The following is a 10,674-nucleotide window of genomic DNA, read 5'->3' as shown; positions in this document are numbered from 1 at the left end:
GCTTCACCTCTAGCTATCATCAACAATTTATTCCATGTCTGTTTATTTGATGTAGTTTCACATGTAATTTACATGCTTGTACACAAATATGAATTTACTCAGTGTACATTAAATAGCATCACGAGTGGATTATAATCAAGTAGAGAAAATCACAAAAAATTTATAGTAGTAGAATTTGATTCTTCTCGCAAAAACAAACCAATGATGAAGACATGATCTTCCTGGATCTCATTGGATAAGAGTTTAATCAATAAAGAGATTTTATTTAAAGTAACCTTTTTGAAATGTTATTAGCTTATAATCAAGTTAGCATTAATGGCTCTTATTGGATAAGAGTTTAATCAATAAAGAGACTTTATTTAAAATGACCATTTTGAAATGGTATAATCAAGTTAGGAGACCAAATTATTATCGATAGGCAATATAGGTTGAGTCTATAACAAAATAATTAAGGATGAAAGAAGAGAATCTGAGTGTGTAAAGGTAGTTGCAATAAATAAGTAAATAAAAGAAGGGACAAAGAATATAGAAACAGGAGATATGACAGAAACACGTAGCCTAAACGGCACGGACTAGGTGCTAATAATATTATTTTAATCTCATATTGTTCATTTTAAAGAAGCATATTTAGAATCATGAAAACACAAATTAATTGTAGCAATAAATAGACATCAATATTCACTCCACCTCGTATATCTCCCTGCCTTTTCTTGGACTATGTCACGAGTGTTATATTAATTAATACTCTTACTAACTATTAATTCTTGTAGCTTTTATTAAAATTAGTTTTCGTAATTTCAAATATTTTAAAAATGTTTTACACGTATTTGTGTCTTCAATGCGAAAATTATTATGGATTAAATTAAAAAGAAACTGAAATTTTATATGAATATTTGTGAATAGTGTGTATGCAATTTGCAAATTATAGTAGTAGTTCAGAAAAAATTCATCCTGATACTTGCAAATGTATGGATGAGGATATGATCTTCATGGATCCCTTTAGATAAGAGATGTATTGTTCAAAAGTAAAAGGATGTCAAATAATAATCTAGATAGCTATAAATTTATTGTTAATTAAATCAATTAATTATTTCTAATTATTTGAACTAGTAGTACATTGCTAAATTTTAGTTTTTAGATCTTATAAGCTAATTAAGTCAAACATATCATCTTTAGAAATCTACACTCATCCAAAATGACTTAGACGTTTAAAAAGTAATACTCCACTCCACTAGTGTAGTAGTACTAATATTTTGATTTGGGGTCATGTCTTAAAAGTTGAAACTCCCACACACAGGCACAACTAGTAATAATAATTTTATTAAAAAATAGTGAGTCTCCCCTCCCCTCCCCTACATATAAAAGGCAGGCCCTCTCCTCTCCAGCCGTTTAATTCAAAATCAAAATATACACACAAACAGCATGTCAAGAAGAACGAAATGGCATCCAGCTCCGCCTACCCCCAAAATCCTCCACTTCCCCCGCCGCCGTAGCCGCAAGCTCCGCCACGGCTTCGCGGCGGAGAAGTGGCTGTCCCAAGACAGAGAGCTCGCTTCCAACAAACAGAGGCTCAAATTGGAGAGACCTCTCACACCAGTTACTTCACTTTCCTTTTTCCATATTTCATTTGGAAGATATTAATTTCATTAATATATTTCTTATGTATTTTTTAGGGGAGAATTGTAAGTAAAAGGAGTGCAGTTTTGGAGGAAGAGATTCAAGGTTTAACTCACAAGTTGCACTTCAACTTGAGGATCAAACCCAACACAAACATTCTTAAACAGACCAGCCTTTCCGATTCCACAAATCATGTAACAATTCTTACTTCCCTTCTTTTCTTTTCTTTTTTTTTTGAAAAAAACAAGCCATTTACTGAAATCAATTATTTTGTTTTTTTGTTACTGTATTTAAATTTAACACCTCTCTTGCCAGCCTAGCTTATGTTACTACTTCCAAGACAATTCTCCACTCATTTTCAAATTTTACAAATGAATTGTTTAAATTATGCATTTTTAGTACTACAATAATGTTGCATGCACTTTAGTGCTAATATCCAGTTTGTATAGGTACAATGTAGTAGTTGTGTGGTGTAGATTGGATTGGATGCACACTGCCCCAAAACTCCACTCTATTAATTAAACATTACTTGGACCACTACTTGCATTTCCAGCATCTCATTTTCCTCCACTTTTCACATTTCCACTCAAGGCTTATGTACATGTTTCTGACATAGCTGCCCAATAAATTCCAAAATAAACACACAGATTTTAAATATACATTCTGGCTATGGTTCCCTTTCAGGTTGTGGCTTCTTGACTAGATATGGAATTAACTACTGTTTGACTAAACTTATTTTAGAGACACTGTTACTTAGAAATTTAAAATTGTACGTACTACTAGCTTGATTAGAAAATTGATACACATGTTGAATTAGAAGGCTCTATATTGAACATCAAAATAACAAACTATAGTAGAGTATATAATTGAGAAGCTTATAAATTGTTTAAGAGGCTCATGTTAATGATGGGTGCAATGAAAGAACAGGTAGAGGAAGATGAAGCAAGGCGACAAGAGAACAAATGCTCGGGGCGGTGCAAGGCCGTGGTGCTAAGGATAGTGGAGCAGGTGAGGGCGGAGACAGAGCAATGGTCCCAAATGCAGACAATGCTGGAACAAGTCCGAGGAGAGATGGAAGAACTGCAGGCATCCCGGGATTACTGGGAAAATCGAGCCTACACCTCCGAGTTCCAGATTCAATCCCTTCGCCATTCAGTAAGGAATCTAAAATCACAAAAACAAGTAGAATGAATTATGAAATGATATCTAACTGATGAACCTCTTGTATACAGGTGGAGGAATGGAAACAGAAAGCTGTTGACTACAAAAAGGAAGTTCATGAACTTGAAAACAAAGTAGCTATGAAGATGGAAGCAGAGAATGATAAGAAAAGAGGAGTGCCGCTTCTTTCTTTAGCCAAACAGCTTGCCAAGGAGAAGAGGTCGTTTCTCAAGGAAAAGGCGAGTAGGCGACACTCGAGTATCTCTGATCGGTCACCGTTGAGGGAGATTGGAAACTCGAGGCAAAACCATAGAGCTGCATTTGATTATCATAGCCCGGAAAGATCTAGAATAAGAGAGAGCTTTAGAAAGTGACGGAGAGTTAGGCCATATTTGCATGATTCTAAGTTTGTTTAAGTTATGGAGTACAGTTTTTTTTGGTCCAAGTATCAATAAATTTAACCCCTCATGTCCATCCTCTCTTGTGATTTAAACAAGTGGCTCTTTTTCCTTCATCTTATAAGCAACAGTTTATTTGAGGCTGACTTAATTTTTAAAAATTTGGACATATATATTTGACAGAGCTACGATTTAGATGAGGTGGTAAACAATTTGGGCATATCATATACTGTACAGTTCTAATAATAGTAAAGAATGTACGTATGGTGAAGTTAGATTCTAACATGAGGAAACCAAATAAAAATTGTTGACGATTTCTAATAAAAATTGTTGACGTCTCATTCCGACGACACCAACACCGAGGTTGTCGGATGAATCTAATTCTAGTAATTACACTTGTGTATATATACTCTTTCTTTCAGGCCTCTTTACGGATTACTTATTACACTTGTATTGCCCAGTCTGTTTAACACACCATTTACTTTATTAACTTGAATTTCATTTCAAATGTATAAAGAAGTATTGTAAAATACAAGAAGAGTCAGCCTAGCCTGCAAATAATTCAGAATTTCATTGGTGATGTAGCATTTTCAGTATTTTGCACTGCTATTACTTACTGTAATATATTAAGACACACAAAAATATATTCAAGTACAAAATTTTTTGTATGTTGAGGAGGCGTCAAGGCACCCTGAGCATAACCAATATACAACAACAAGTCTCTAACACAAAGCAGAATCAACTCCTAAGAAATTTCCATGGCCCTGTTGCTGTCCCAATTCTGCACCAAACACACTCCTTAGATTCATTATTTGAAGAATGTCATGATCTATGTCACAAAACTTACCTCCAAAATCCAGCAAATGCTCTAAAACTCATATAAAAAGTTAGGGCAATCCATATCCCTACAAAGCCATAGGTGGATGAAAGGAAAAACAATGCGCTGATGCTCGCGATAGCCACTATAACCTGCATGCGTAAGAGTTTTAGGGACGAGGTCGGATAATATATCACCGTAGAGATGGTTACATACCATTGAATAAGCTGAGTATGCGAAATCAGATGCTCCAAAGTTAACACCATCGAAAACAAAGGCCAGTGAGTTGATTGGTTGAGTTGCTGCCACAAACTGCAAAATGGCCAAGAATTTCAGTTGACAGTTCTGGATTAGGCAAACTTGTTGTATTGGTTACATTACCGGGACGCCAACGCCAATAAGGTGGAGAACATCAGGGTCTTGGGTAAAGATCCGCGCGCCAAAATGTAATCCAAATCCGAGCATGACAGCTAAACACAACCCCAGAACTATCCCCAACTGCAGTGAAACGATACATGTTATCATCAAGAAAAAGAGTCATCATAGCCCCTTTTGCGTATTTTGAAGTCACCTGAAGCACTCGGGCCGCTGTGGCAGCTGCCCTATTGTAGTCTTTTCTTGCAAAAGCACTTGCAAGTATAGCCTACAGAGAGAAACCATGCTTCATTAATCCCCACAAAACGATACTCTTTCCTTCACCAAGAGCAACGAAAGGGAAAGAGAGCGAAGTGTATCACCTGTCCAGCAACAGCCAAGCCATCGGCCATGAGAGAGCTAGCTAGCCAAACTTGCAAGCAAACCTGAAATGCAGCCATTTCTGTCGACCCCAGCCTGGCAGCCAGTGATGCAGCTAGCGTCACACAGAATGTCACGGCTATCACCCTTGTAAGCAATTGGAATCCTACATTTATCAAATGTGAATACACAGGTAATCAGGCAAGAAAGGTTTCTTCACTTTCCATGTCGATTCTCACCATTTTTTATGAAACGGCCTAATTGCAGATATTCAAGACTCGGAGATAAGAGATCCACTTGCGCTTGCAATCTCCAGAAGAGTATCAGAGCTATCAAATACCTAAAAAACAGAGCTGCTTTTGTAAACATGAAGCGCATATGTAACATTACCATACCAAACGTTGTGATTGATGCTCGACTTACTGTGAGATAACATGCGCAGTGGCTGCACCCCTGACACCCATCTTCAACACAAATATAAATATCGGGTCCAGAATAATGTTTGCTATATCTCCGGACACTAAATGAGGAACACGAATAGTCAGCAACACGTTGATATATCCGGACACTAAATCTCAAGAATGTTGGTAAGTATACCTGTTGCATAAAGCGGAGTTTTTGTGTCTTTCAGACCACGAAACACGCCTTGCATAGCTAAGGACAAGAGAACTGCAGGAGCACCGAGTGATCTGAGCTTCAAGTAATGTTCAGCAGGAGTCGACATCTCTGAGCCCTACGAAAGCAAGAGGCCATAACATCATAATACTAAGATATACTATAAATCTAAAGTTATGTTTTCCTTACATATTTCACTCCCATGAAACTTAGTAAAGGTCTGGCTGCAGTGATGAGAAACACAGCTTGTAGTATGCCGAGAATGCCACCAATGATCAACGCTGAAGGGGCTGATGCAATATGCTTCTTCCCCTGCGCAACCACACCTACCTCAAGACTCTTTTGAGAATCCAAACTAGGCATTTTTTCGCCCAAACCTAGCGCGAAAAAGGCAGATGGGATTCGATAAAATTTGAAACGTAGCATACTATTCAGTAAATGAGAATTAGCATTAGAATTACCCTTTTGTGGTATCAACATCTTTTTTTCACTGTCTTTACTGGATAAGACATCCTCTTCGAAATCCAGCCTCCCCGCCCTTCTCATTGCATCCTCCTCGGCAACAAAGGAAGTTGTCACACTGACAAGTGGGAATATCGCGATTCTTGATATCTGATTGAATAAAGCAATGGCAACTCCCACTGCAGCAAGCTCAACTGGACCTGTTTGCATAAACAGTTACTCGTATTGGTATCAAATGCTCAAAAGTTGAAAGAAGTTATGCTTGTTAAAGACGAAGAAGATACCAATTTGGCCAATAAAGGCTGTGTCGATGAGAGATGCTATTGGATCAGCGGTCAAAGCCATTGCTGCAGGAATAGCAATGGTGGCTATCTCTACACCAAGCTCATCAGGTTTTAGAGCTGACCTGCTCACAAATAAACGAACAAGAATCAGTTTCGAACATATAACTCAATTGAAAAGAATTTCATCTGTATGTAGGCAATCTCATAAGCATAAGAGCTCATTAGATATCCTAGTCTCGTCAAGAAAAAGCTCAAAACATAGTCATAAAATCTACACAATATCGTAACTAGTCATATCAAGTCAAGCAAACCGAACGAGCCTTAAATGTAAATTGCATGATTATTTCTTAACATCTCATCTCTCTCCAAACACACTGATGGTTTAGGATGAAAGAAAAGGTTACCTGACATCCTTAAGCAATATGCACTGCGGATTCTCCGAAGAAGTAAAATCTTGCTCCGCCATAAGATTAATGGTTTAGATAGAATCCGCAAGCAAACCAATTCTCTCCAACGTATAATCCTTTCAAAACATCCCCTATTTTGTGGACAGCTGATCACATAAAAAAAACCACAAAAAAAACGTTCTTGAATATGTTAAGTCTCAAAAACTAAGCAAGAAAGGAAAGATATATGGATGATGTCCAAGTGCAGAAATTTGAGAATATTGCTTTAATAGTAATTAACTAGAAAAAAAAAAGAACAAATGCAATAAATTCTGCAACTGAAAAAAGAGAACCTGGAATCTGGAGCCACAATCGCGTGGGGTCCAAAAATGGACGATGTTAATGACCCCCAGAAATCAGAATGCCTCTGATTTCTAAAGAGTTTAACAATAAGAAATTTCAAAGTTCAAGAAGTTGATGTTACCTTGTATGGCTTATATATTGGTTGTCTCTGTTTCTGAACGGTTGTCTGATTCTTACTAAGTTTGGAAAAAAATGAATGATAGAATTTAGTTGTGTCCGAAGAAGAATAGGATTCCCACACGTGTGGAAGTGAACATCATTAGATTTGTGAATTACAAGCTTTGATGATTCATAAAGGAGACTCAACTAAGTCATCAAATGGTTGACATGCTATTGCTATATATTAACATAAATACCCCTAAATTTTTAATTAGACCAAACCAATTTTATTTAAACTGTTTTCATTATTGTTTACTTACTAAATTATTCATGTTAGTTTATTTTAAAACCTAAAAGAAATTTCAACATATTAATATCTGAAAAATCAAATAATCAATGCTATTAATTAAATCCTCCAATATGTGGATATAATTAATAAGAATACACTGCACATCTCTATGCGATAATCAAATGTGAGATTTAAAAGGTAAAAAAAAAGTCAAATATTAGTACCATTTCATAAACCAATCTTTTCCAAAAATCTTCAATATATTTAATTTAAAAATTGTGAATAGTAGTAATACTCAATATTAGTCCAATTTCAATTAATTGAAATTTATGACTGATTTTAAATATAAGATAGTAAAACGACCAATTATGTACGTAGCATTAAAATACATGTATCACTGTTCATTAGTGGTCTCTTCATATGAAAATTATTTGGAATCCAATGATTGGGAAACTAACACGTGTCCTGTTTCTTTATCATGAATACGAATTTATGGAGAGAAATATAGTTTACTATAGCAGTATGTATCGGTTTGAAAAGAGTGATCAAAATTTGTGAAACTCTATTAGTCCGATATCCAAAAATTTACACTTGATTGAGGGAGGAGGCTAGCAGAGGCCGATGGCCTTCGAGCCAAATAAGGAGATTGACGATGGAGATGATGAATCCGTATCCCCACCAAGTGCCAAGGGGCACGTAGCCCGAACCCGATGAGTGAGGCCGCCCATGAGATTCGACACGAACGACAAAACGCACGGCCCCAGATACGGCGGTGTACCCATGGCAGTCGCTACGGACAAGAATGCGGTGAACATTGCTCCAATGACAGCTGCCACGATAGCCCCAATCCGCCTACAAACTGCAACCAATTGTTGTGTCTTTAATTACTACTACTACTACAAAGGATTTTTACACAAGATAAGAGAAAATGACCGTACCTTAACAACGGTTTGGCTGAACCATGAGATGAGACCGTATTTGTTTAGATAGTCAGCCATGGCGATGAGTGCCGCGAACCAAGTAAGTGTGTCCCAAGCCACGGATTCGGCTAGGCATGCCTTCCACGTCACTACCCCTGTTATAAGCAGCACTGACAGTCCTAATATGGCGGCGCTCACTGAATCCACACCCAGCATACCACAGCCCCACCTACCCACATAGGATTAATTAACACATTTTTATTACCACAACAAATATGAGTAAATTCCATGATCACTAACCCTAAGCACCAAAGTTCCAGCCATGATGATCTCATTCTTGGACATAGGTCCCATGGCGGCGAGCTTCTCCCGAGCAAGCTTAGGCGCGTCTGGACTACTCTTCACCGTGGGCGGATAGATAACATACAGCACAAACGGCACAACGATCAACGACACCAGTCCCGGCACGATCGCCAATCCACCCACCCGATCTGCATTCCGATCGTGCTCGCCATCGCCGTCAGGAACATCGATGACGAAATCACCGACGTCTGGAAGCACGTCAGCATGAGCCATGATGGGGTGCGTACTAAACAAGCCCAACAGCAATGACGGCCCATCAGCCCAAAGCCCAAGGAAGAGTATGAGTTCGGCATTACCAAAGAGTTCGGCCTCAGCCTACAGCTCGGTAAAAGCCAACCTATCAAGCTCTGCTCTCAGATCGGCAACCAAAGCAGGAGTATGAGTTCGGCATTACCAAAGAGTTCGGCCTCAGCCTACAGCTCGGTAAAAGCCATCCAATCAAGCTCTGCTCTCAGGTCGGCATCAAGCTCTACTCTCAGATCGGCAACCAAAGCAGTTCGGTCTCAGTATTCGACCGAACAAGGAGTTAGTGGACCCATACAGGATGTCCAACACACCCACTACCACGTGGTGTCAACTCAGGCCACGATCGTAGGCCATGACCTACGCTACATCCACGATCTTAGGCCATGACCTACACGACATCCACGACTTAGGGTGGTGATGCAAGCCACGATCTTAGTTCAAGATATAAATAGAACTTAGATCAGATAGAAGAGGGTTAAGCTCTCTAGAGATAAAACACCATATAGCAAATAGCAAGTTTGTATTTGTAAGCTGTAGAAAACAGATCAAGCAATACAATCTTGCCCTCCCTTTTTCCCGTGGACGTAGATTTACTTCAGTAAATCGAACCACGTAAATTCTTTGTGTCATAATCTTCTTTCTCTACCAGCATTTACAAACATCTGAAATTCGCGGAACCATCACTGGCGCCGTCTGTGGGAAACAGAGAACAAAATTTGTGATAAAGCGAATTTTTGATCCATTTTTTCCACCCAAAAAATGCATACCAGATCGCAGAGTACCCGTATTCCTGCCCGTGAGAACCAGGAGGAAGCCAATCCATCCCATAGGTCTGGAAAACAGCCTAGGGATAAATCCACCACCAGTTCTCATGGCGAAGGAACAGGCCGCTCCAAAAATCGTCCCACTGAGTCTTCCCAGCAGCCTGATTTGAATGAGGCTGTCAAGCTGTTCTTGGCTGAGAAACAGGATGAGTTCTTAGCCTTCCTGCAAAAGAGCCAAGAGCCGAAGACGAAAACGGAGGATTCTCCTTCCTCATCCAGACATGAAAGTCACTACCGCAGTAGTGCCGTGTCCTCCAGGAAGAAGAATCCTCAACCCCGACACATTCCTGTTCTTCCTCGGTACCGGAATCACAGGAGAACTCAATCTCCTCCATACCGACGAGATATCGGATTCGCCGTCTACGGAGCACTGAAGACTCCGTTCTCGGACGACATCACCCGAACTCCCCTACCACAGAACTACCGAACTCCGTCGATGACTTACGACGGGCTCGTGGACCCTCACGATTTCTTGGGGCGCTATCAGTATAACATGGCGAACCAGGGTCTCAACGAGGTCCACATGTGCAAGCTGTTTCCCGAGCTGCTCATCGGGAACGCGAGAAGGTGGTTCGATAGCCTCCCCCAGGGCAGCATCAGATCTTACCGAGATCTAATGGATGCCTTCCACAGGAGGTTCTTTCAGAAAGCGGAAGCCCGAATCACTTCGGCTCAGCTGCTTTCCATTCGTCAAGGTCGCGACGAAAAAATCAGCGACTTTATGACAAGATTCCACAAGGAATGCCTGCAAGTAGACGATCTCAACGATCTGCTTGTCATCTCGGCATTCCAAAATGGAATCCTGCCCGGAGCTCTCTACAGGAAGCTCGTTGAGTGCGGTCCGCAGACAGCTCAGGAAATGTGGGACATTGCGGACCAGTACTCCCGGGCCGATGAGGCAGACCGTCGCAAACGGTCGTTAGACAGCTCATCGTCCCGAGGAGACAGGAGGAAGCCCGATCAAAGCGATCAGGGACATCCTCGCCGAACTCCTTTTGGCGATCAGGGACATCCTCGCCGAACTCCTTTTGAAAGGATTCAAAGGACTCCGGTGCAAGACAGATTGGGACCCCGTCTCAATCCCGAGAAGCCGCC

General features: G+C 40.0%; 3 protein-coding genes across 5 annotated transcripts; 1 reads left to right on the top strand and 2 right to left on the bottom strand.

Moving 5' to 3' along the window:
- The first annotated feature begins 1,413 nt into the window (after positions 1 to 1,413).
- Positions 1,414 to 3,252, top strand: LOC121756907. The gene is made up of 4 exons (XM_042152339.1): positions 1,414 to 1,596; positions 1,674 to 1,811; positions 2,545 to 2,772; positions 2,850 to 3,252. Exons 1-4 carry the CDS (start codon positions 1,423 to 1,425, stop codon positions 3,150 to 3,152), a joined length of 843 nt encoding a protein of 280 aa, XP_042008273.1. The 5' UTR covers positions 1,414 to 1,422; the 3' UTR covers positions 3,153 to 3,252.
- A 401-nt stretch (positions 3,253 to 3,653) lies between these two features.
- On the bottom strand, positions 3,654 to 6,980 carry LOC121756878 (protein DETOXIFICATION 42-like). 3 transcript variants are annotated; one of them, XM_042152308.1, is made up of 13 exons: positions 6,960 to 6,980; positions 6,494 to 6,642; positions 6,090 to 6,211; positions 5,533 to 6,005; positions 5,326 to 5,461; positions 5,152 to 5,248; positions 4,968 to 5,068; positions 4,731 to 4,894; positions 4,565 to 4,636; positions 4,375 to 4,491; positions 4,210 to 4,305; positions 4,024 to 4,145; positions 3,654 to 3,957 (listed from the first exon to the last, which is right to left on the bottom strand). In XM_042152308.1, exons 2-13 carry the CDS (start codon positions 6,553 to 6,555, stop codon positions 3,915 to 3,917), a joined length of 1,605 nt encoding a protein of 534 aa, XP_042008242.1. In that variant the 5' UTR covers positions 6,556 to 6,642; positions 6,960 to 6,980; the 3' UTR covers positions 3,654 to 3,914. The 3 variants fall into 3 exon arrangements, with proteins under 3 accessions (XP_042008242.1, XP_042008234.1, XP_042008250.1); XM_042152300.1 differs by lacking the exon at positions 6,960 to 6,980 and adding an exon at positions 6,829 to 6,952; XM_042152316.1 differs by lacking the exon at positions 6,960 to 6,980 and having other exon boundaries at positions 5,533 to 5,720; positions 5,805 to 6,005; positions 6,494 to 6,729.
- A 718-nt stretch (positions 6,981 to 7,698) lies between these two features.
- Positions 7,699 to 8,835, bottom strand: LOC121756917 (dicarboxylate transporter 2, chloroplastic-like). The gene is made up of 3 exons (XM_042152349.1): positions 8,447 to 8,835; positions 8,165 to 8,375; positions 7,699 to 8,085 (listed from the first exon to the last, which is right to left on the bottom strand). The coding sequence occupies exons 1-2, from the start codon at positions 8,720 to 8,722 to the stop codon at positions 8,217 to 8,219; spliced, it is 435 nt and encodes a 144-aa protein (XP_042008283.1). The 5' UTR covers positions 8,723 to 8,835; the 3' UTR covers positions 7,699 to 8,085; positions 8,165 to 8,216.
- Positions 8,836 to 10,674: the final 1,839 nt, after the last annotated feature.

Source organism: Salvia splendens, chromosome 1 (assembly GCF_004379255.2).
Source record: "Salvia splendens isolate huo1 chromosome 1, SspV2, whole genome shotgun sequence".
In the NCBI taxonomy this organism is placed as follows: domain Eukaryota; kingdom Viridiplantae; phylum Streptophyta; class Magnoliopsida; order Lamiales; family Lamiaceae; genus Salvia; species Salvia splendens.
The sequence above is the reverse complement of the archived record's forward strand: the minus strand, read 5'-3'. Positions and strand labels throughout refer to the sequence as shown.

What these genes read in the sequence shown, in the direction of transcription:
- LOC121756907 (XM_042152339.1), top strand. Translation starts at nt 1,423, where the DNA reads ATGTCAAGAAGAACGAAATGGCATCCAGCTCCGCCTACCCCCAAAATC. An exon ending in TGGAGAGACCTCTCACACCA is followed by an intron (nt 1,597 to 1,673) that starts GTTACTTCACTT and finishes TGTATTTTTTAG; the next exon opens with GGGAGAATTGTAAGTAAAAG. An exon ending in TTTCCGATTCCACAAATCAT is followed by an intron (nt 1,812 to 2,544) that starts GTAACAATTCTT and finishes ATGAAAGAACAG; the next exon opens with GTAGAGGAAGATGAAGCAAG.
- LOC121756878 (XM_042152308.1), bottom strand. Translation starts at nt 6,555, where the DNA reads ATGGCGGAGCAAGATTTTACTTCTTCGGAGAATCCGCAGTGCATATTG. An exon ending in AACTCCGCTTTATGCAACAG is followed by an intron (nt 5,249 to 5,325) that starts GTATACTTACCA and finishes TTCCTCATTTAG; the next exon opens with TGTCCGGAGATATAGCAAAC. An exon ending in CATACTCAGCTTATTCAATG is followed by an intron (nt 4,146 to 4,209) that starts GTATGTAACCAT and finishes TTACGCATGCAG; the next exon opens with GTTATAGTGGCTATCGCGAG.
- LOC121756917 (XM_042152349.1), bottom strand. Translation starts at nt 8,722, where the DNA reads ATGGCTCATGCTGACGTGCTTCCAGACGTCGGTGATTTCGTCATCGAT. An exon ending in CTGGAACTTTGGTGCTTAGG is followed by an intron (nt 8,376 to 8,446) that starts GTTAGTGATCAT and finishes CTATGTGGGTAG; the next exon opens with GTGGGGCTGTGGTATGCTGG.